General features: G+C 38.6%; 1 protein-coding gene across 4 annotated transcripts in view; it reads right to left on the bottom strand.

Annotated features, from left to right (window-relative positions):
- Window positions 1-23641, bottom strand: part of LOC150108390 (uncharacterized) — a 192679-nt gene that overhangs the window by 54533 nt on the left and 114505 nt on the right. For all 4 annotated transcript variants that reach the window (XM_090415798.1, XM_090415796.1, XM_090415797.1 and 1 more), the window contains exon 4: window positions 2055-2158. In XM_090415798.1, the coding sequence (XP_090271924.1) occupies window positions 2055-2158 (104 nt within the window). The remainder of the gene's footprint in view (window positions 1-2054; window positions 2159-23641) is intronic.

The raw sequence follows: 23641 nt of genomic DNA, 5'->3' as shown, positions 1-23641 counted from the left end.
TGTTAATAACCTGTGGCCAGGAAGAGCCAACAAAGGCCAAAAATTCTTCTTTCTTGTTCCTAATACTCCTGGCATTAGTATACATGAAATGCAGAGATCCCTTTGTCCCACCCCTATCTTGATGTGTTATTCTAACTATCCCATTCCGATTACTTGTCCTTATTACTGGCTCAGGTACATTATGTACATTCTTACACTCAACTGTTACACTGATGTCTGCATATCCACCCACTTCCCCCCCCCTCCTTGGTAGCTCTAGTTTCCCTGGTTCTGCACATCCATTTTCACTTCATTCAGCAACACGTTTTTCCAGTCTCCGCACACCAAATCCATTCAAATGCAGGCCATCCATCTTGTATAAATCCTTTTGCCCATCAAATTCATTCCACACGTCCATGAATTCCACACCACACCATTCTGCATAACCTGTGCATAAAGTCATTTGCGATTATGGCCCTCCTAAACTCCTCTCTGTCACACCGCAGCAACAGACTCACCATCCTAACTCTGTCACTCTTTTCTTTTGCTACCTTTAACAATACTTTCAAGTCCTCTCTCATAAAAAATTTATCTCCTTTCAATTCATTCATACCTGCCACAACTATCAATTCTTTCACCCTCTGTTTTTGTGCTCTAATACTCTCACTTACATCCTTAAATTTCGAACCCAGTCAGTACGATTTAGTTAAACTAAATTTAATCAAAAACTAAGTTAAATCATAATTACTAGCTTCATAGTTCAACATAAATCCTTTCTTGATAGAGAATTCTACATGTTTAGCAACCTCCCAAAACAACACTGCATGGCACTTTCCCAATCGGAAGCAATCTATCTTGGTTATGAGTACATCTTCTGATCTAAATACCAGATCCACAACACTCAAAACCTGGCTCCCATCATGACATGCTGTTTCAAGTAATTATCCCCTTAGCAATTGGATAGGTTGGGAGGAAGACAAACTGAAACCCCTGCTCTGGAAACCAAACATGGTAGTAAACCTGTTAAAGATACCAAGCAATTTTAAACCTGGTTTTACTCCATTTCCCAAGTGAGCAAACAGACAAAATGTCAAGTTTGCACCTGCAATTGATGCAAGACTTGCTGATCCCACAGGTAGTGGAAGACTGAGGCAACTCATGGTAAAGGTGGAGAAGCTCTGATCACTAATCTTAATATTTACCCTTAATGCCAAAACACATCTCCAAGAAGGGGATGTATTACTAAATCTTGGTATTTCTAGCCTGGCTCCCACTGATGAGACCTCAATAAAGGTTGAAACTGGTCTGGGTAGTGGCCCCTTGCCTTTAATACAAAACATCATACATCAATCCCACTGCCTGACTTGGTCACTGACCTCCAGATCATATTATTCTGTCTAAATGTTCCAGATTATTTCAGGCTATCTTGGCCAAAGGAGGCCCAACATGCTACTATGCAGTTATATGAGCAAAAATATGTACCTACAGATACATGTGTTTATTCATGAGAGTATAAAATATAAAACTGTACTGTCATGCTTCCTTCTCATTCTGTATATCATGATATATATATATATATATAATTTTTTTTTGTCCAAACAACCTTGTCTATTATAATCATATGAGAAATTTTAGATGGAAGATGAATGTTAATGCTCAGTGTAAGACAATCAACATGTTTAATGGAAGAGTGAAGGTGGTCACTAGCAAATCTAATGCACCATTTCTGGATTATCTTATACTTAACCCATCCATAGTAATAATACTAAACTTAGCTAGGTTACAGTCTTTTGTGGGTGGGACTCATTAAAAAAATTTATTGTTTTAGCATTGAGAGAGAGAGAGAGAGACAACAATACATATCACAAGAGATAAGTACTTAGAATACAGTATTATTAAAAAATTATCAATAGTTTTATTCCAAACTTTAAATAATCAGTATTAATTAGAACAGAATTAGTTCTCCCTAATTAGTTAATCTTTCTTTAAAAGCTGAGCCAACTTTTAGTTTGTTAATATTCATTAAAGACTTAAACAAGATAAAAAATAAATAAAAAATAGCATATCTGGCTTACCTCAGTTCTCAAAATATCCTGATTTGTTGGTATGTCTGTTATGTCAAAAATAAATGTACTGCTTTCAACAGGTATGTTAGTAATTGCAGGAGTAGACATATATTCTGTCAGAAAAATTCATGGATTAATACTCAGTGAAAACTGAAAGGATGATAATTTACAGTATCTCAGAATCTATAAAATTCTAATCACACACAAGTTCCATAAATTCTTCTTTTGCCTACGTACTGCAAAATGTACATAGTATATAGCAGGGATGTTCAACCTGTCGATCGCAGAGCGATTTTTGGTCAATCTCTTGTGTATTCCTCCTTACTTACAAATTTAATTATAACTGAAAACATTATATTTTATTTATCATTATTTTGTATTATTTTTAATTCGCTTTAAGTGTATTGCTATTGTTTATTTATTTTTCGTTAAAATTGTCAAATCAGTAATTTTCTTATAAGTCCGGGTAAATGAATTAATTTGGATCAGTGGAAGTCAAACAGCGAGCTGAGTAAATACGATTATAAGCAAAGTGTAAAAACTCGATTGTAGCTTAAATATTAAATATTCCAAAACACATTACATCGATTTTTTACTTAGGTTAAGTCCCATGTGAATATTGTAAAAAAATAGACTTTGTTTGTCTCACTATAGTTCGTATTAGATGTTTTTATAAATAACTCTTTTGACGCTAACTGTATATACTGCTTTAATAAGAATATGTTAGAGTGTTAAAAACAAAGGCAATGTTTTTGTTGCCGAAGCTGTACATGGTGGCATTAAAAAGATTGTTATTGAAACTTGTATGTGAGAAAGGCTTGCAGGCTCTAAGTGTAAACATCTCCGAAGTCAGTCAGAAAGAGTTCAAACAACTTTCTAATGGCCACCAACTTACAATCAAAAGAAAGTGGAGGAGAACAAAAGGCATGCCGAACTTGAAACTTAAGATGAAAAACTCATACCGATTCTTGGGGGTTGGCAAACTTCATGAGAGGTCTCAGAGGAGGCCTAATAAAAATGGACTGAAGCAAGCAGAAGGGGTCCCGGTTCCAGAATTGCTGTCAGAGAGGAGGCCACCCGGTCCAGAGTTGCCATCAGAGAGACTGCCTGGATCCACATTGCTCGAGAGAGAAGTTTCCCACTTCCAGAAAGGAGCTTCTCGGTTTGAGACATCGCTAGAGAGAGAGAGAGACTACTTCTAGGCTGCAGCCAAGGTTTCAAATTGCTGAAAGGAAGAGTTCCAATTGCCGGAGAAAAGTTTCCAGGCCAGATTAATGTCAGACATTCACCAGTGTGTTGCATTTTCATTACAATTTGATGAATCAAATGACTTCACTGATATTGCTCAGTTAATGGTATTTATTTGCATGGTATTTCAAGATTATTCAAGTAAAGAAGAACTTTTGAAAATTATACCATTATTGGGAAGGACTAAGGGAGAAGACATTTTTTCAGCAGTTGATGAATTTGTGCGACAACACAAACTTCCACTTTTTAAGCTTGTGTCTATTACTACTGATGGTGCTCCTGCAATGATAGGTAATAAATCAGGTAATAAAAACAAAGGCAATGTTTTTTTTGCCGAAGCTGTACATGGCGGCATTAGAAAGATTGTTATTGAAACTTGTATGTATGAGAAAGGCTTGCAAGCTCTAAGTGTAAACATCTCTGAAGTCAATCAGAAAGAGTTCAAACAACTTTTCAATGGCCGCCAACTTACAATCAAAAGAAAGCGGAGGAGAACAAAAGGCATGCCGAACTTGAAACTTAAGATGAAAGACTCATACCAATTCTTGGGGGGTTGGCAAACTTCATGCGAGGTCTCAGAGGAGGCCTAATAAAAAGGGACTGAAGCAAGCAGAAGGGGTCCCGGTTCCAGAATTGCTGTCAGAGAGGAAGCCACCCGGTCCAGAGTCGGCTTCATTTCATTATGTAAAAACTATAACAAATATCCAGATTTTTTTAACGTACCACTGTATTATTCACCAACAAGTACCGTGTAGTAAAAGATTAAACACAAAAGATGTTTTGGATATTACATTTAAAATTGTGAATTCTGTTTAAGGAAAAGCCCTGCAATGGCGGTTATTTAAATTACAGGCAGATGATGATAGGAAACTTCTGTTGTACAATAATGTTCGTTGGCTCAGCAGAAGTCAATTTTTAGAAAGCTTTCTTGTATTAATTAACAATATAAAAAAATTTTCTTGATGAAAAAGGAGATATTTATCTACAATGGAGTGATAAAAGGTGGTTGTTACACTTATCATTTTTAGTAGATTTCTGTACAAAATTAAGCAATTTAAATTTATAGTTACAAGGTAGAGATAAAAATTTAATTGACATGTTAAGTTCAATAAAAACTTTCCAACAATACTTACTTTTATTAAAGAAAAATATAAATGACCGCAAATTTAGACATCTCCCATATTTATTAAAAGTTTTTGAACAAAATCAAGAAATGCTTCGCTATGATTTAAAAGAATTTATTTGTGAAATAGAATTAGTTGAGGAAGAAATAAATTCAAGATTTAAAGATTTTAATAAAACTGAAATGATTGTATCTTTTATCAATAATCCATTTCAAGAAAACTTGAACATCACAGAAATTTCAAATAAAATTAGTGCACTGTTTGATATAAACCAAGTTGAAGTAGAACTTGAGATAATAAACATTCAGAATAGTTTACATTTAAAATCAATAAACAATGAAGTCATTTGGAAGTATGCACATGAAAAATTCCCGATATTAACTGATATTGCATGAAAAATTCTGTCGTGTTTCGGATCGACATACTTGTCAGAATCCGCTTTTTCAAATATGAACGTCATAAAAAATCAATTAAGAAACCAAATTACAAATGATCATTTGGATGATTGTCTGCGATTGGCCACTTCTTCATATCAACTTGACTATGAAAATATTGCGAGGTCCAAATGCCAAATTTCACATTAACTTCTTTTTTTGTTTTTAATCAACCAGCATTTCCTGTAACTTTTGAGTTTGAAATCAATGTGTTGTTTTTTCTAACTTTGGTTTTCCAAAATAGAGAAATAAATATTTTATTCCAATATATTTGTTTTGTTTTTTTGTTGTATTAAAATAATTAAAAGTGATAAATAAATTTTTAAATACACAAATAAAGTTTTTAGTTGTGTATTTTTTTTTTTTTAGTTGTTTATTTGTGCGTAATCAGATATCAGGTTGGGGGAACATGATCTATATAAGAGGGTAGATCACCGAATAACATATATAAGAGAGTAGATCGCCGAATAACTTTTTATAGTAAAGTAGCTCACATAGTAAAATAAGTTGAACACCACTGGTATATAGTATACATATTTTAAATGCAAGCATTCTGATATGACAAGATTTCTATTCTCTGCAACTCAGAGCAATGAATAAGTGGTTGTTGCCAAACTTTTTCCCATCAAGGATTCATTTTAAATCCATTTTTGTCCTACAGATACTTGTCTGCTTGTAAGTTTTGGCAAGCCTGTTTTTATGTTAACAGCTAAGTGTGTGGAGTATGCAGCTTGCATGTTTTTTTTTTACTATCAATATAAGCCTTAATATCCTTCAAAAAAAAAAAAATAAATAAATAAATAAAATAAATCAGATGTCTATTTCATTTGATGTAAGAATATAACAAATTCTTACTTGAATCAAAACAGATCACATATTTGCATCATTTGCTTTTTTCTCTTACCTTGCTTTTTTTTTCCCAATACAGCAATATCTCAATTATCCAATTTTCAAATAATCAATCCTTGAAATGGATTAGTGATCAAATAACTAGCAAACTTATTTCCAGATGTGGCTGAATAACTGAAGTGCTACTGTATTACATTTGTGTAGCAGGAATGAAGTAAAGAGAGACAAAAATAAAAATAAAATACATTAATCAATAAATAAAATAATACTAGAGATATATCAAGAAAAGTCAAAACTTTTTTTACTGTAAAGAATAAATCCATAGCATTGGAAATATAAAGGGGTATTCTGAATATAATATATCAGTGAAATAATAAAAATAAAATGTAGTTTGAAGTCTCTACTTCATTTTCATACAGTATTTCACAACAAATTCTTCCTCCTTTTAATGTACTTTTTTCACTGCATAACAAGTTTTTCAAATACAACATAATAACACTTTCCACGTTGTTTTGGAAGTCATTTCCTCTCCTTGGCTCTTACCTATTAATCATTTTCAAAATGAGATATGTCTTCAATTTATTAAATAAACAGTCATCCCAATCTAATAGAACCAAGTCTAAGCTGCAGAGAAGATATCCTACAAATTCAAATCTTATCTCTTTAATAGTCGTGAATGCATGAGTGAATGCACTCATACAGTCTCACATTGTCATGCTGCAAAAGCCACTGTTGTTTCTCAGCATAAACATAATTAATTCATTGTTTCAACTTTCTCGAGGTCTTCGCATACGTTTGCAAGTTTATTGCCACACAGTTCTGGCAAAAGTCCTCTGATGTTCTAAAAGACAGTCAGCATGTAATTTGAGACAGAAGATTGAATCATGGACTGAATTGGTAAGAGTGACCATGAGGTGATTATTACCTGGGTAGTTGCCAGCAGCGCGAGGACCTTTGTGAGAAAAGGGTATATATGGAACTACAAGGGGGGGGGATGATTATGAAGAACTCAGGAGACAGCTTGCGGGTGTAGTGTGGAATGAGGAGTTAGCTGGAAAAGAGATCAATGGAGCTTGGGGGATTTTCAAAAACTGTTTAGTAGTGTCTAAATGTCTAATGTCTAATAACAATGTCTAAATGTTTTCCAAGGGTGAAAAGGTTAAATAAGGTGGGTGTGAGATGGATGAATAAACAGATTAAGCATGCGATACAGAGAAAAAGGGCATTGTGGAGGTAACATAAGAGAAGTGGAAATAACCAATTCCAAGAGGTCTACAAAGACAAAGAAAGCAAGGAGGGTGACTTGGTTGGTTGGTGAGGGTAGCTAAAGAGAGAGATATGAACAGCAGTTGGCTAATGAAGCCAAAAAAGAATCCTAAAGAGTTCTTTCGATATGTAGCCAGCAAAAGAAAGAATAATTATGGAAGGATGACATTGATTGGAGAAAACGGTATAAAGACAGCTATTGCAGAAGGTATGGTGGAGATACTTAATGAGCAGTTCATAAAGGTCTTTCAATCTTGTGAAGGTGACTTCATGAAGGGATTGAGAGCAGTTGATGACAGGGAGGAGAGACTGACTGTAGGTGAGCAAGAGGTGTATGGCGGAGTTGAGTAAACTAGATGATAATAAGGCTGTGGGACTGGATAATCTATCACCACGTATTCTGAATGAATGTGCCAGGGAGTTGACACCTGCCTTGACATATTTTTTTAATATGAGTATTGCACTCGGTCAAGTTCCTAAGGAGTAAAAGGAGGGCAAGATTGTGGACTTCATAAAGGAGGTGATAGAACTCAAGCATCAAACTACAGGCCTATCTGTGTGTGTGTCAAGTGTTGTAGTTAAGTTGTTGGAGAAGCTTCTGAGAACTAGGATCCAAAGTTGAGTTGATAACAATGGTATTATCTTTGATGGACAGCATGGATTTGGTAAAGGGAGGTCATGTTTTAGTAATCTACTTACTTATTACAATAAAGTGACTGCTTCCTTGGACAGAGGAAAAGGATACACAGTAATATACGGATTTCGTAAAGGCCTTTGATAGAGTACCTCATGATAGGTTGACAGTCAAACTGGAGCAGATGGTGGGTTGGATATTAGATTGGTGCATTGGATTGGAGACTGGCTACCTGATAGGTATCAACAAGTTGTGTATGGGGGAGCGATATCTAGGAAAAGGAAAGTCACTAGTGGAGTGCCTCATGGGGGCATATTTTGAGGCCATTACTGCTTAACTTGTATATTAATGATAATGGTGAAGATTGGGATGGAGATATTCAGTTGTTTGCAGATGATGCAAAGTTGGGATGAACCATGAAGTGTAGTGAAGATGTTGTGGCCTTACAGGAAGACTTGAATAGATTGAGTGATTGGACACGGAAATGAGGATGTGAATTCAATGTTGCAAAATGTAAGGTTTTAAAATTTGGAAAACAAACATGGGATGCAGAATTTATGCTTGGTGAGAATATACTGCTGGAAGTAGAGGAAATAAGAGATCTGGGGGGTGATAGTGGATAAGGATCTGAAATTTAGGGGACACATCGCCAAAATTGTGAAGCCAACACAAAGGCTTCTGGGAATGATGCAGAGGACATTGACGTGTAGAAGTAGGGACATTCTTGTTCTGTTGTATTAATGCTTTGATTAGGCCACACATGTACTATTGTGCCCCAGATTTGTTCACCGGGTTTTCAGAAGGATCAAGAGATGTTGGAAAGGGTCCAAAGGAGACTGACTAATGTAGTGTCTGACCTCTGGAATGTCAAGTATGAGGAAAGATTGAGAAGGTGTAATTTGCAGAGTCTGGTGGACAGGAGGAAGAGGGGAGATATGATAGAGACCTACAAGTTGGTAAGTGGTTGTTATAGGATCAATGCTGGAGAGGTTTTACAGAGAATAGTGGGAGATCAGGGGAGAACCAGAGGCCATCCCTAGAAACTGTATAAAGAGGGTGTGAGTAGGGGATTGAGAGGCAGATTTTTTTCGTGCAGAGTTGAGAATGATTGGAATGCCTTGCCTGAGAATGTGGTGTCTGCAAAGAGTCTGAATGTGTTTAAAACACGGTATGATAAGCTGTGTGTGTGTGATAAAAGGATCTCCCAGATGAGTCTTTGACTCCATGAGGTCTTGGGGTGATAATAATAATAATAATAATAATAATTTCCATTTTGGGAATCATGACAGATCTAACTTTCCCTAGATGCAATAATGTGAAGAAAAGCATTGTTTTTCCATTAATGTTGAATCAATAAGCAACAAACTTGCAGCCTCGTATGTTTCATCTCAACAGTCAAATGATAGGAACCCAACATGCACACTCTTTATGACAGCCCAATTATGTAACAATTTAGTTGTCTCATACAAATTCAATATTCATTTTCAGTGCAAGTAATCTTTGGCTTATTTGCCAAAGTTATGTGACTTATTCTCTATTAACTGCTCAGTTTTCTAGTTTTGGAAACTGTTGTTAATGTTATTAAACAAAAACAATAGACATCTCCATGGAGTTCGAAGTGTGGAGACCCACACTAACCATTATTTCCAAAATGCCTATCATAATCTCTCCTTAAAGTTGTTCACCAACAAAACACTCACGACTATTTCAGGCAATTCATTTATTTATCACTTTCCAAGTAAAAAATGTCACCCTTATACACTTGCTAACTACAAGCTTACACAACTTCTAGAAATTATTAAATGTTCTCTCTCTCTCTCTCTCTCTCCTCCATCCAGATGTGTACTGGAAAATTTCTTTAACATCTACAGTATAAAATAAAACCTTTTAGTAACTAACATTTTTCTGTCATCATATTCCTAAATTTTATCAATTAACTAAACTTACTGAAGATTTTTAGGCTACAATCCAAAAAAACTTCAGTCTAGTCTTATAGAGAGCATTCATAGTCACCAAAATGGTGACAAACCAGTCATCAGACCATTTTGGTCACTTGCCAATGTATCCTCTCCATAGCTTCAACATTATTATTATTATTATTATTACTATTATTACTATTATTACGGGAAACTCCAGGGAGTCATTAAACTCATCGAGGGAGGCCCCAAATCATATTCATCACAACTATTTGACATTCATACAGTATCTATCATACCTCGCCTTAAACTCATTCACTGTCACAGCATCCACCACAGCATCCACCACAGACTTATTATTATTATTATTATTATTCAGGCCTCCATGGAGTCACTCATCGTGGGAGGTCCTGCCTAAGAACATAAAGTCTGTCAAGACTCATCGAGGGGAGGTCCCCCCCCCCTAAGAAACACAAAGTCTATCATACCACTCCTTAAACTCATTGACCGTTCTCGCTCCCACCACTCCATCAGGCAATGCATTCCACGGTTCAACCACCCTCCACACAAAGAAACCACTCCTTACCCTCTTGCTCACAGTTTCCTTTCATAACTTCCAGGGATGGCCTCTTGTCTTCACTCCTTCCCGCTGTTCAACCAAGCGAAAGAACTCCCCAGTGTCAACCCTGTAACCACCTCTCAACAGTTTAAACGTCTCAATCATATCACCTCTCCTTCTTCTATCCACTAAACTCTGCAGTCCACATTCCCTCAGCCGATCCTCATAACTATGCTTGTACAGTCCTGAAACCATCTTTGTCATCTGTCTTTGTATCCTTTTCACAGTTAATTTATCCCCTTCAAATCCTGGGGACCAAATCTGAGAACAATAGCTCAGGTGTGGTCTGATCAGAGACTTATACAACGGAATGATAACCCTCTTATCTCTGCAGGTCAGTGCCCTTCTCATAATTGCAGCAATCCTCTGTGTTACCTTCACCACCTTTGCAATATGTCCCCTAAACTTCAGGTTTCTATCAATCATCAACCCTAGATCTCTTGTCTCCCATACTTCCTCCAGTATAACTCCTCCCATAGAATATGCTGCATCCCATCGATGTTTCCCAAACCTCAAGACCTTACATTTTGCTGCATTAAACTGACACTCCCCCATTCATTTGCCCATCTATCTAGCTTATTTAAATCCTCTTGCAGGGCTACCACATCTGCACTATTACCAATAATCCTTCCCAGCTTCACATCACCTGCAAACAATTGACTATCCCCTTGCAATTCACTGGCAATGTCATTGATATAAAGGTTAAACAATATAGGTCCTAGTACTGAGCCCTGTGGGACCCCACTTGTAACCCTCTGCCTCCTTGAAACTGCTCCTCCATACACAACTCTCTGATACATATCGGACAGCCAATCCTGAATCCAGTTGACCAATCTGACATCCAGACCTATGTGCTGCAACTTAAATATCAGCTTATCATGTGGCACCCTGTCAAATGCCTTTGCTAAGTCTAAGAAAATTGCAGTATATGCCTTTCCCTCATCTAATGTTCTTGTAACTTTATTATAAAAGGCTAGCATATTACTAAAACAAGAGCGCCCTTTCACAAATCCATGTTGACTCTCACAGATAACATTACCCTCATCTGCCCAATGCTGTATACGGTCCTTCACTATTTTCACCAAGATATTACTAATTACTGATGACACACAAAATGGTCTATAATTAGACACTTCCAGTCTGCTATTGCCCTTATGCAATGGCACTATCTTACCTTCCGTCCATTCCCTGGGCACCTTTGCCGAAGCCAGACTTTCATTGAAAAGCCAGGTTAAAGGCACTGTCAGTTTCCTAGCACAGTCTCTCAAAACTCGTGGTGAAATACCATCCAGTCTCACAGCTTTACTGACATCCAGAGTACTCAGTATCTGAAACACACTCTCCTCCTGTACCTCTAAACCTTGAACCAGCCCTATCCCTCTAGCATTAAAACTGACTCCTCTAGGATGAAATACTCCAATAAAGTGTTCATTGAACAATTCCACTAGGTCCTCTGCATCAGTCTCTCTATTCCCATTTTTATCCCACAATATCGTCATTTCTCCTCCTACTGGCCACATAGCTAAAAAATTCCCTAGGATTTTCTTTGGATCTTAAGGCCAATCTCCTCTTATATTCCAGTTTCGCTTTCCTTACCACACTAGTCACTCTTCTGGCCTGTGTCTTATATTCTTCATGCATCTTCTCTTCACCTGTCTCCTTATATCTCTTCCATAGCCTCTTTTTCGCATGCAATTCCTGTTTAATATTGTTTGTCATCCACTTTACTCCAAATTGTGTCCTCTTCTTCACTCGTGGTATACAACTTACCATTGCTGCTAACAAATATTGTTTCACAATTTCCAACGCACTAATGATATCCTGGCCTTCCAATTCCTCCCTCCATGAAACTTCCCAAAGTTGGCATCTAAGACTATTATAATCACCTGCATTATAATTCCACATAAGTTCCCGTTTCTTTGATACTCCTGCATGTCTATTCATTTTCCAAGTCAAAACCATAAGCAATCAAATCTGTGCACAGTAATACAGATCTGGTCACTTCAAAGTCTTTCTTTATAAGGCTTTCTTATCCCTGCTTTCAATGTATTTCTTAACATCCAAGTGATCCTTTGCATTTATGTTAACCATTTAATGAAACGAAAAAAAAGTTACAAAGAATGAACTAACAACAGCTTAATACTTCCATTATTTTATCATAGAGACATTTTTATTTTATTTCTCAAACTGAACTTACAACTTCCTTTTGTAACTTTCAAAGATGGCCCCTCTTGTCCTCGCTCCTTCCTTAAACCAAATGAAAGAATTCCCTTGTGTCAACCCTGTATCTACTTTTCATCTGTTTAAAACTCTAAATCATATTACCTCTCCTCCTTCTTCTTTCAACTCTGCAATCCACATTATCATTATTATTATTATTATTTAGGCCTCCAAGGAATCAAAAGACTCATCACGGGAGTCTTTTGACTAGGTCCTTCCTGGAAACACAAATCTATCAAGACTCATCATGGGAGGTCTCTCCTAAGAAACACAAAGTCTATCATACCACTCCTTAAACTCATTGACCATTCTAGCTCTCACTACTCTATCAGGCAATGCATTCCATGGTTCAACCAGCCTCCATTCAAAGAAACCACTCTTCACCCTCCTGCTCACAGTTTCCTTTCGTAACTTCCATGGATGGTCCCTATTCATCACTCCTTCCCGCTGTTCAACCACACGAAAGAACTCCCCAGTGTCAACCTTGTAACCACCTCTCAACAGTTTAAAAGTCTCAATCATATCACCCCTCCTTATTCTATCCACCAAACTCTGCAGTCCACATTCTCTCAGTTGATCCTCATAACTAACATTGTACAGTCCTGAAACTGTCTTTGTTATCTGCCTCTGTACCCTTTCCACAGTTAATTTATCCCCTTTGAATCCTGGGGACCAAATCTGAGAACAATAGTCTAAGTGTTGTCTAATCAAGGTCTTATACAACAGAATGATAACTCTTTTATCTCTGCAGTTCAGCGTCCATCTCATTACTGCAGCAATCCTCTGTGTTACCTTCACCACCTTTGCAATATGTCCTTTGAATTTCAGGTTTCTATCAATCATCAACCCCAGATCTCTTGTCTCCCCTACTTCCTCCAGTATATCTCTTCCAATAGAATATGCAGCATCCCATTGATGTGTCCCAAACCTCAAGGCCTCTTACATATTGCTGCATTAAACCAACACCCCAATTCATTTGCCCATCTGTCTAGCTTATTCAAATCCTCTTGCATTACTACCACATTTGCACTATTACTAACAACCCTTCATAGCTTCACATCATCCACACACAACTGAATATCCCCCTGCGATCCGCTGATAATGTCATTCATGTAAAGGTTAAACAATATAGGTCCCAGTACTGAGCCTTGCAGGATTCCATTTGTAACCCTCTGCCTCTTTGAAACTGCCCCAGCATACACAACTCTCTGATACCTATCGGACAGCCAATCCTTAATCCAGTTGACCAATCTGACATCCAGACCCATGTGCTGCAACTTAAATATCAGCTTATCATGTGACACCCTGTCAAATGCCTTTGCTAAGTCTAAGAAAATTGCAGTATATGCCTTTCCCTCATCTACTGCTCTTGTAACTTTATTATAAAAGGCTAGCATATTACAAAAACAAGAGACCCCCTCACAAATCCAAGTTGACTCTCAATGATAACATTACCCTCATCTGTCCAATGTTGTATACAGTCCCTAACTAATTTCTCCAACATCTTAACAACAAATGACACACAAACTGGCCTATAATTAGACACTTCCAGTCTGCTACTGCCCTTATGCAATGGCACTATCTTACCTTCCTTCCATTACCTGGGCACCTTTCCTGTAGCCAGAATTTCATTGAAAAGCCAGGTCAAAGGAGCTGTCAGTTGCTCAGCACATTCTCTCAAAACTTGTGGTGAAATAACATCCATTCCTACAGCTTTACTGACATTCAGAGTACTCAGTATTTGGTACATGTTCTCCTCCTGCACCTCTAAATCTTGAACCTGGCCTATTCCTCTAGTATTAAAATTTACTCCTCCAGGATGAAATACACCAATAAAGTGTTTATTGAACAATTCCACTATGTCCTCTGCATCAGTCACCGTATTCCCATTTTTATCCCGCAATGTCATTTTTCCACCATCGTTTCTCCTCCTACTGGCCACATAGGTAAAAAATTCCCTAGGATTTTCTTTGGATCTTAGAGCCAATCTCTTCTCATATTCCAGGTTTGCATTCCTTACCATACTAGTCACTCTCCTAGCCTGTGTCTTATATTCTTCATGCATCTGCTCTTCATCTGTCTCCTTATATCTCTTCCATAGCCTCTTTTTCACATGCAGTTCCTGTTTAATATTGTTTGTCATCCACTTTACACCAAATTGTGTCCTCTTCTTCACTTGAGGAATACAGCTTACTATTGCTGCTAACAAATATTCCTTCACAATTTCCCAAGCGCTAATGATATCGCAGCCTTCCAATTCCTCCCTCCATGAAACTTCTCCAAGTTGATGTCTAAGACTATTATTATCACCTGCCTTATAATTCCACATATGTTCCTGTTTCTTTGATACTCCTGCATATCTATTCATCTTCCAAGCCAAAACCACATGGTCACTCTCTCCAACTGGTGGGACAGATGTTATCCCAATTATTATCAACTCTTCTGATGCTATGACCAAATCCAAAACTCTTGAACCTCTTGTTCCCCCTCTATTACATGTTGGCTAAGATATTTGTCCCTAAAGAATTCTAGAAATTCTATTCCCTTATTGCTACATACATCTTCCTCTCCCCAATTTATACTGCTGTAGTTAAAATCTCCCATAACAATCATTCTTCTTGCTTTTGCCAAGCTCAACTGTCTAAACATCTCCTGGTCCCCACAGGGTGTTGTTCCTTGGTTTGTAGCAACACCCCACTAAATATCCCATCTTGCCTATCTCTACCTCACACCATATGCTTTCAAAATCCTTAAAGTTACTGCCTTCCAAAGCCTCCACACTTAGAGGACATGAGTCATCACTTATCATGAGCAGTACTCTACCACCACGCTTTCCCTTTCTATCCTGCCGAAAAATTCTGTACCCTGCTATTTCTATTCCTGTTATTATATCCTCTTCTGTCAACCACGTCTCAGTGATCCCAATAATCTTTGGCCAGGCTGATGCTATCAGTGCCATCAATTCCTCTCCTTTATTCCAGATACTATTGGCATTAGTATAAAGCATAAAAATGCCACTATTTCTATATCCAGCATTATCCCCTTCTAGACTCCAATGGGCTCAGTGCTACCTGATGTTGTCCCCCTTCTCCCAAGTATCCTTTCCCACCCCTGCTACTATCCACCTTGGGCATTCTAGTTTCCCTGCATTGACACACTGACTCATTCAGAACAGCAATCTCTCCAGATGCCTACGTCCTTCCTCATTCAAACGCAAGCGGTCTTTCACATACAATTCCTCTCTGTCCTCAAACACTCTCCAAGCATCCACATATTCCAATCCTCTCTTCTGACTCTTCTGCTTAGCTCGTCACAATCAAAGCTAGACAACACGCACACTATTTTTTCTCTCTGCATCTTCTTTCGTACTACCTCAAGCAAGAATCTCATATCTCTCGCTGCCCAATTTACATTACCTCTCAAGTCATTCCAATTATTCAAGTGTTTCTTTCCACAGCAGAGTTCTAACATTGTACATTACTGATATCCTTGTTATCCACCTCTGCACCCTTTCAATAGTTAATTTATCCCCTTCAAATCATGTGGACTAAATCTGGGCACAACAGTCCAGGTGAGGTCTGATAAGGGTTTTATACAACGGAATGACAACTCCTTTATCTCTGCACATAAGTGCCCCGCTAAGTACTGCAGCAATCCTCTAGGTTACCTTCACCACCTTTGCAATATATTCCCTGAATTTCAGGTTTCTACCAATCATCATTGCCAGATCCCTTGCCTCCCCAACTTCCTCCAAGTACAGTTCCTTCAAAAGAGTATGCAGCCTCTCTTGGATGTATCCCAAACTTCAAGACTTTACATATAGCTGAATTAAACTGATATCCCCAATTCATTACCTATCTGTCCAGTTTATTCAAATCCTCCTGCAGGGCTACCATCTGTACTATTACTAATAACCTTTCCCAGCTTCACATCATCTGTAAACAACTGAATATTCCCCTGCAATCCATTGGCAATGTCATTGATATAAAGGTTAAACAATATAGGTCCTAGTACTGAGCCCTGTTGGATCCCACTTGTAACCTTCTGCTTTCTTGATACTGCTCCCTCATACACAGCTCTCTGATACCTATCAGACAGGCAATCCCGAATCTAGTTCACTAACCTGAAATCTAAACCCATGTGCTTCAACTTAAATATCAGCGTATCATGTATCCTGTCATATGCCTTTTTAAAACCAAAAAAAAAACAAAAAAAACTGGCAGAATATTTAGCAATCATATTGCTAAAACAAGAGCACCCCTTAACAAATCCATGCTAACTCTCATAGATAACATTACCCTCATCTGCCCAATGCTGTAAATGATCTCCCACAAATTTATTATTATTATTATTACATGACACCTCCAAGGAGTCCAAAGACTCATTAAGGAAGGGTGCCTACTCTACAACTCTCCATCTCCTCTCACTGAATCCATCAACTACAGCAAACCGCATCATCTACACCATGGGTGGGGGAACCTTTTTCTGCCAAGGGCCATTTGGATATTTATAACATCATTCTTGGGCCATACAAAATTATCAACTTAAAAATTAGCTTGCTATAGATTAATTAACTAAAAATTAACTTACCTCTAATGTGATGGCTGGAACTGCTTCTCTTTGGTGAGGCGTGTGATGTTAGCTGGTGTTGATGATGTTACTACTCACAACTGCTTTTCCAGGTTTGCATCGGTCAATCTGGAGCGCAGTCGACTCTTTGTGATGGTAAGTTTTGAAAAGAACTGAAGCAGTAAGCTGTTCCGAACACAGATGCATATTTCAATGTATGTCTCCTCAAAGTGGGAAATTCATCATTGATTATGTAACATTTATAGAACTCAAGCAGTGGGAGGTTGTTGTCCCTAGCTTTCAGCTCATCATCGCTTTGCAGCTGAATGATTTCGTGTTGTAGGTTATCAGGCACATCGGTTGGTTCCACATTGAACAGTGTAGCAAAGATGTTCAATTCCATTTGTTTACTTTTCACGTCCTTGAATCTTTCATTAAATGCCTCAATTAGTTTCGCACATTCACCAGCATATTCAAGTGTCATAGGTGGCTTTTGTCCTTCCAGAGTGGGGAAATGCACTATGTTATTCCTTTCGAGTTGCACTTTCCACAACCTTAATTTAGCTTCAAATGATTTCACATTTGAAAGCAGGGAGCTGAGAAGCTGGTTGGGGCCCTGCAGCTTGACGTTCAGCTCTCAGAAGTACTTGGTAATGTTCACCATGAACGCAAGATCACACAGCCACTTGCTATCATTGAGTTCCCTGACAGGTTTTCCCTTCATCTCCATGAACTGCTTGACTTCATCCCGCAGTTCGTAAAACCTTGTGGGTATGTTCCCGTGATTCAGCCACTGCACTTCATACTGATAAACAAGATCACCATACTCAGACTCGAGATCATTCAGTAACTCCTTAAACTGGCAGCTGTTAAACCCTCTGCTTTTGACAAAATTTATGCATGACATTACTGTTGACATCACATTGTTGAGCTGCATCGACTGTGCACAGAGACTTTCTTGGTGTATGATGCAGTGGCATATAATTAAATCACTTGGATCAAGACTGAGACGATTTAGTTCTTTCTTGACAAATGCAATTAACCTATTTTGCGAGCCAACCATGGCTGGAGCTCCATCTGTAGTAAGGCCAGTTAACTTTTCAAATGTTAGCTCAAGTTTTTTCATTGATAAAACAAGTCTCTCAAACAAGTCCTCACCTCTTGAAGTGCCATGCATGGCTTCCAGTGACAGCAGTTCCTCTCGCGTGTCAAACTCTGCAGTTATCCCACAAATGAAAAAGGCCAGTTGAGCAGTATTTTTTATGTCCGTTGTCTCATCACAAGCCAGAGAGAAAAATTGGAAATCTCCTGCAGAATCCTTCAATGTTTTTTCAATATCTTGTGCTAAATCAGTAATCCACTCTGAATGGTTCTCCAAGACAAAACCAACATGAAACAATTTTACTTTGTCGGGTGCTAACAACTCCACAGCAGCCACCATGCACGAGCTAATTGCAGCTTCTTTGCAATTAGCTCGCTCATTACATAACTCATCTGAATAACATTGTCTCTGTCACAATGAGGCCTAGTGAAAGCAACTTGTTGTGATTCCAAACACCACCGAAGAGCATTGATTGTATCTAGATGCATGTGGACTCCCAATTCATTGAATTTAGTATGTTTTGAGCTGTAATGACGCTCCAGATTGCCTTTTTTCATTACTGCTAACGCATCACCACAAACTAGGCAGGTAGGATTGCCTTTGACTTCAACAAAAAAATAATCATTTGTCCATTTCTCTTGGAAAGATCGACACTCTACATCAACTTTTCTTTTCTTTGTAGTCGGCATTTGTAGGATGTCACACCACTTAAGTTTTAATAACTATCCTGTGTGTGTGTGTGTGTGTGTGTGTGTGTGTGTGTGTCACCAGTGATGTGATTATTTTGCTTTGATCACTGTTCTAATCCTGCATCTTGGATTTCGAACATATCCAATGTTTACCATCAACTCACATCGGCTGACGTGGCAGCGTCTGTCCTGTCATGTACTCATACGTGTCCTGTCTATCCCATAATGGATATTCCTTGCTTGTCCCTCAAAATTTACGTCATTATTATGATTCACTTAATATAAATTTATGTTGCTATGAAAAAAGCGCCTCGATTTATTGAATTTTTGAGTCCTGCCTGCAGATGCCTTGGCAGGGCCAGACCAAATGATTTCATGGACCTTATACGGCCCGCGGGCTGGACATTTCCACCCCTGATCTACACCAACACCATCTAATGCCACCACCACCACTAGTATTTTCACAGACAATCACAAACATTCATGCCCACGGCAGGATTAAAACCCACAGCCTTTTTTTTTTTTTTTGGCTGGAGATTGGATACACTAACCACTCAGCCAACCAGGCCAACAAAATTTCTCCAAAATCTTAACAACTGCTGATGAAATACATACCGGTCCATAGTTTGACACTTCCAGTCTGCTACCATCCTTATGCAACAGCACTATCTACCCTCCTTCCACTCCTTGGATAACTTTCTCATGGCTAGACTTTCATTGAAAATCCAGGTCAGTGAAGCTGTCATTTCTTTAGCACGTTCTATCAAAATCCATAGTGAAATCCCAATCAGTCCCATTATTCAGCATTTGAAACACACTCTCTTCTTGCACTTATAAACCTCAAACCTGCCCTATCCCTTTACTATTAAACCTACTTCTCGATGAAATATTCCAATAAAGTATTCATTGAACAACTCCACTATACCCTTTGTATCAATCACTCTATTCCCATTTTTATCCAACAATGTTATTCTTCCACAATCATTTCTCCTCCTACTGACCACATAATGGAAGAATTCCTTAGGATTTTCTTTGGATCTCAAAGCCAATCTCTTCTCATGTTTATCCCTTACCATCTTTACACCTGCCTCATAATTCCTCATACATTCTGTTCTCTTTGATACTCCTGCATGTCTATTTTTTAGCCCCCCCCCCATATAAGTGCAATTGTAGTCAAGGTGTTGGACAGATTGGTTAGGAATAGAATACAGGATTAGGTTGATGGACATAACATTCTTTATGATGGTCAGCATGGATTTGTAAAGGGTAGGTCTAGTTTTAGCAATTTACATGCATTTTATGATAAGGTAATGAATGTGTTAGATAAGGGAGAATCATAAACAGTAATACTTGTGGACTTTGCAAAAGCGTCTGCTGATGCTGATTATTATTATTCTTGCACCCATGGAGGGTGCAAGAATAATAATAATAATAATGACAAGTTGTTGTACATGCTGCATACGATGGGAATAGATAGTATATTGGTTAGATGAATCAGAGATTGGCTCTGAACGATAATACAAATTGTGTATGATGGAGCAGTATCTCAAAAACGGAAGGCAGCCAGTGGCATGTCCCAGTACTACTGCTGTATTAAAAGTATTAATATGAATTTTTTTCTCTGACCATGTTATAAATAAATAGGATATAGCTTGGATGTATTTTTTTTGTTTTGTTTTGTTTTTTTTTCACTAGAAATCAGGCCAGTAGTGGTTGATCAAATCATTGTCCTTTTGGCATCCTGTATGAAATGTAACATAGCTTGCCTCTATGGGTATATATATGTACTCTCTTGCGATGAGCCTTCGGATTCCATGGAGGTGCCCATATAATAATAACAATAATAATAATATAAACATTTTAACATCACAAAATGTGAATATATTTCACGTCTAAAACATTGTTTTGCTTTCTTGGGTAAAGGATTAAAACCAAGTACAGGGGGGGTCCTCGAGTTATGTTGGAGATCCGTTCCTACGGACCGACGTAAGGCGATTTTCGATGCAAATTGGAATTACCATGGACTAAGTTACTTATCTAACCTAAAACACCCTAAAGTCATAAGTATATATCAAGAAACAGAACTAGGCCATGGGAAAATGAAAGGGAGAACATAATTACTGTATAGTACAGAAAAATGACAAAAATGAAACTGTAATAAAAAAACAAACATAAAACAATCTTTTTGCCTTTTCTTGAATTACATGAGGCTAATTGGGATATGCTGTCTTCCAGCCAAAGAACAAGAAGCCTTTCCATCTCAATCATGAGCCTACTACGTTTTTTCGTAATCCCAGTCGATTTTATGGGTGTCAATCCTTTCACATGTTCAAGAATGCAAACTTCATCCTTGATAATAGTCCCGATTGTGGTATGACTTAAGTTCAACACGCGGCCAATGTTCGTTGGCATTTCTCCCTTTTTTTGACCTTTTAATAATGTCTAATTTCACTTCTAATGTAATGGCTTTCCTTTTCTTCGACACGCTGCCATCGGAAGAGTCTGCCTTATGTTTGGGAGCCATATTGAAGGGTAAAAAGTCACAAAAAAAAACACAAACATAAAAGTGAGAGAGCGGATGTAAACAAAGCACGTGGTACCCAAAGAGTGTATGCTGGGACCCAAGCGATGCCACCTCTCCCAAACAAACGTCGCGTAACGCTCACAAACAAGTTCGCCTGTGACGTTTGAATTTTACATTGTGCTGCTTCAAGTCGAAATTTAATTTTTAAATTATTTATGGGATTACCGCTGTAAAGTCGAACGACGCATGTCAAGGACCCCCTGTATATAATTTCTTAGTATCTTTAATGTATAGTAAAACCAAGGTAAAAAACCTTCAGCGTCTTTTTCTCATCCAGAGATTTTTATTAATAAGGTCTAGCACCTATTAGCTACTTTTATGTGAGATATATATGACTTCTGCATTACTTCAACCTTGGTATTTCTCTCCCAGGTCTGGCTCCCACTGTGCCTCCTGTGGTGTCCAGAGCACTCCTGTCAGCCCTTGAAAATCTGAGGGAGAGAGTGTGATTTTCGTGTTGGACCATACCCATATCTACAGCAGGTCTCCAAGGTGAACAGCCTCTAATCAATAGAATAATGTAGGTAAGGGAAGTCAGCAAGACGAATCCGTCACCTCGGGACAAGGACTGGGCTGGGGTCCGAAGTGGGTATGGCACTGCACTGGGACTGGGCGAAACTGTCCAGTGATCGAACGGTTGAGCCTGGACTAGTGTCGGGGCCTTCTCGTGGAATACCTCAGCTGCACTGCGTGCCAGATGGCCCGTCTGGCATGGAACCATTTCTGCCAGCAACTAACAGCCAACTCAGAACTGGCACAGACCAGGGGATCTATCTAATTAAAATAAACCATATTGCAAACTGGCTTTTGAGAGGTGTTGCCACCAATGTGATTTGTGCCGAGTGGTCTGAATGGTTAAGTGAAAGAATATCAATGAAGATTGCAGGTAATTGGCAGAAGTAAACATGACTCTCCTTGAGGTAGACATGTTGAATGGAGCCCTGGTTCAACTGTTCTTGATAGCTAGCCAATTTTCACTGATTTCTCCTAGGAGAGGATATATTATTAGAGGGTGCTTGCGGGTACCCTGGAGTATTAAATAGCATGTACCAAAAATTCCTGGTAGAAGACCAGGTCCGGCACAACTCGTTTGAGTATATCGTAGAGAGAATGCCGAGTGCTACTCTTAGAAGTGTGAGGAATTGCCATCCTGCCCATGCACCTACACACACGAGCTTATCATAAGCAATTGGCTATCTACTGACCATTGCTACAGTTGGGAAGAGGTGGGAGTATCCTTAAAGACTCTCACTGTGCCCCTATGCACATACTCCGTAGGGAGTTTTTATTCTCACTCACAGGCATTGCCGTTCTCAGTGGTTTGTGGATTGTGGGACTCGAAGGGTTGACAGGACCAGTAATTAACTACTCTGTGAGAAGAATTATAAATGTGCTTGTGTTTCCCTAATAGGGGTAGTTGGGAATATAGCTTTTAGATTTAAGTTAATCTTAAGGTAGTATGTAAGTTAGGTTAAGATGGAAAAAGACCAAGTCATGTGCTTGGTCAAATATATAAAATACAGTAACAGTGCAAATTTTGGGCCAAATACATGGCCGGTGCTTGTCCTAGTGTTAGTGACAGCACAAACATTAAGCGTGTATTATATTATAATTAGTTATTATTTTGTGCTGGCAAGTATGCCTAATAGTCATACTGTGGTAACTGCATGAACTGAATGACTTTAGGTTCATGTACCACGGGACATTAAGGACTGAACGTCTTTAGGTTTTTAATGCGAGACAGGGGTCCGTGCGGTTAGCCTAGTGGCTATGTGCTTCGCAACCATATGCCTGGGGAAGGAGTGTCCTGAGTTCGATTCCCGTCACCGACGTGAGGAGCTTAAGGATCTTCCTCAGCCACAGCCAAGTTAGCTGGTCTTGGGCGTGGACAGCAGGGTTTTCCCCCCCAGTTTATCTGGGGTTTTTCATCCTGCAAGCAGGCAAACCGGCCCTGTGAACACACACACGGATCTACAGCCATAAATATTTAACCCCCCCCATGAAGGGGCTCAACTCGCCCCAATAGAGATGGGAGGGAGAAAAGGGAGGGAACTCCATACGAATAAAAATGTGAGACAGGAGTACATTGCCAAGAGAGTTCAACCTGCATATAAAGATGACAGGCTAGTTTTACCCTACTGATGACTAGTTGTTGGGATAGTAATCCTGCTCAGTACGAGAGGAACCGCAGGTTCAGACACTTGGTACATGCTTGGTGGAGTGACCAGTGGTGCGAAGCTACCATCCATGGGATTATGACTGAACGCCTTTAAGTCAGAATCCCGTCTAGCTACTGCAATGATACCGGTTGTGCTTCACATGTTAAAACGCAGGGCTAGCCG

The sequence above is a fragment of the Typopeltis vanoorti genome, chromosome 3 (genome assembly GCF_054136105.1).
Source record: "Typopeltis vanoorti isolate ZY-2024b chromosome 3, IOZ_Tvanoo_1.0, whole genome shotgun sequence".
NCBI lineage: Eukaryota > Metazoa > Arthropoda > Arachnida > Uropygi > Thelyphonidae > Typopeltis > Typopeltis vanoorti.
The sequence above is the reverse complement of the archived record's forward strand: the minus strand, read 5'-3'. Positions and strand labels throughout refer to the sequence as shown.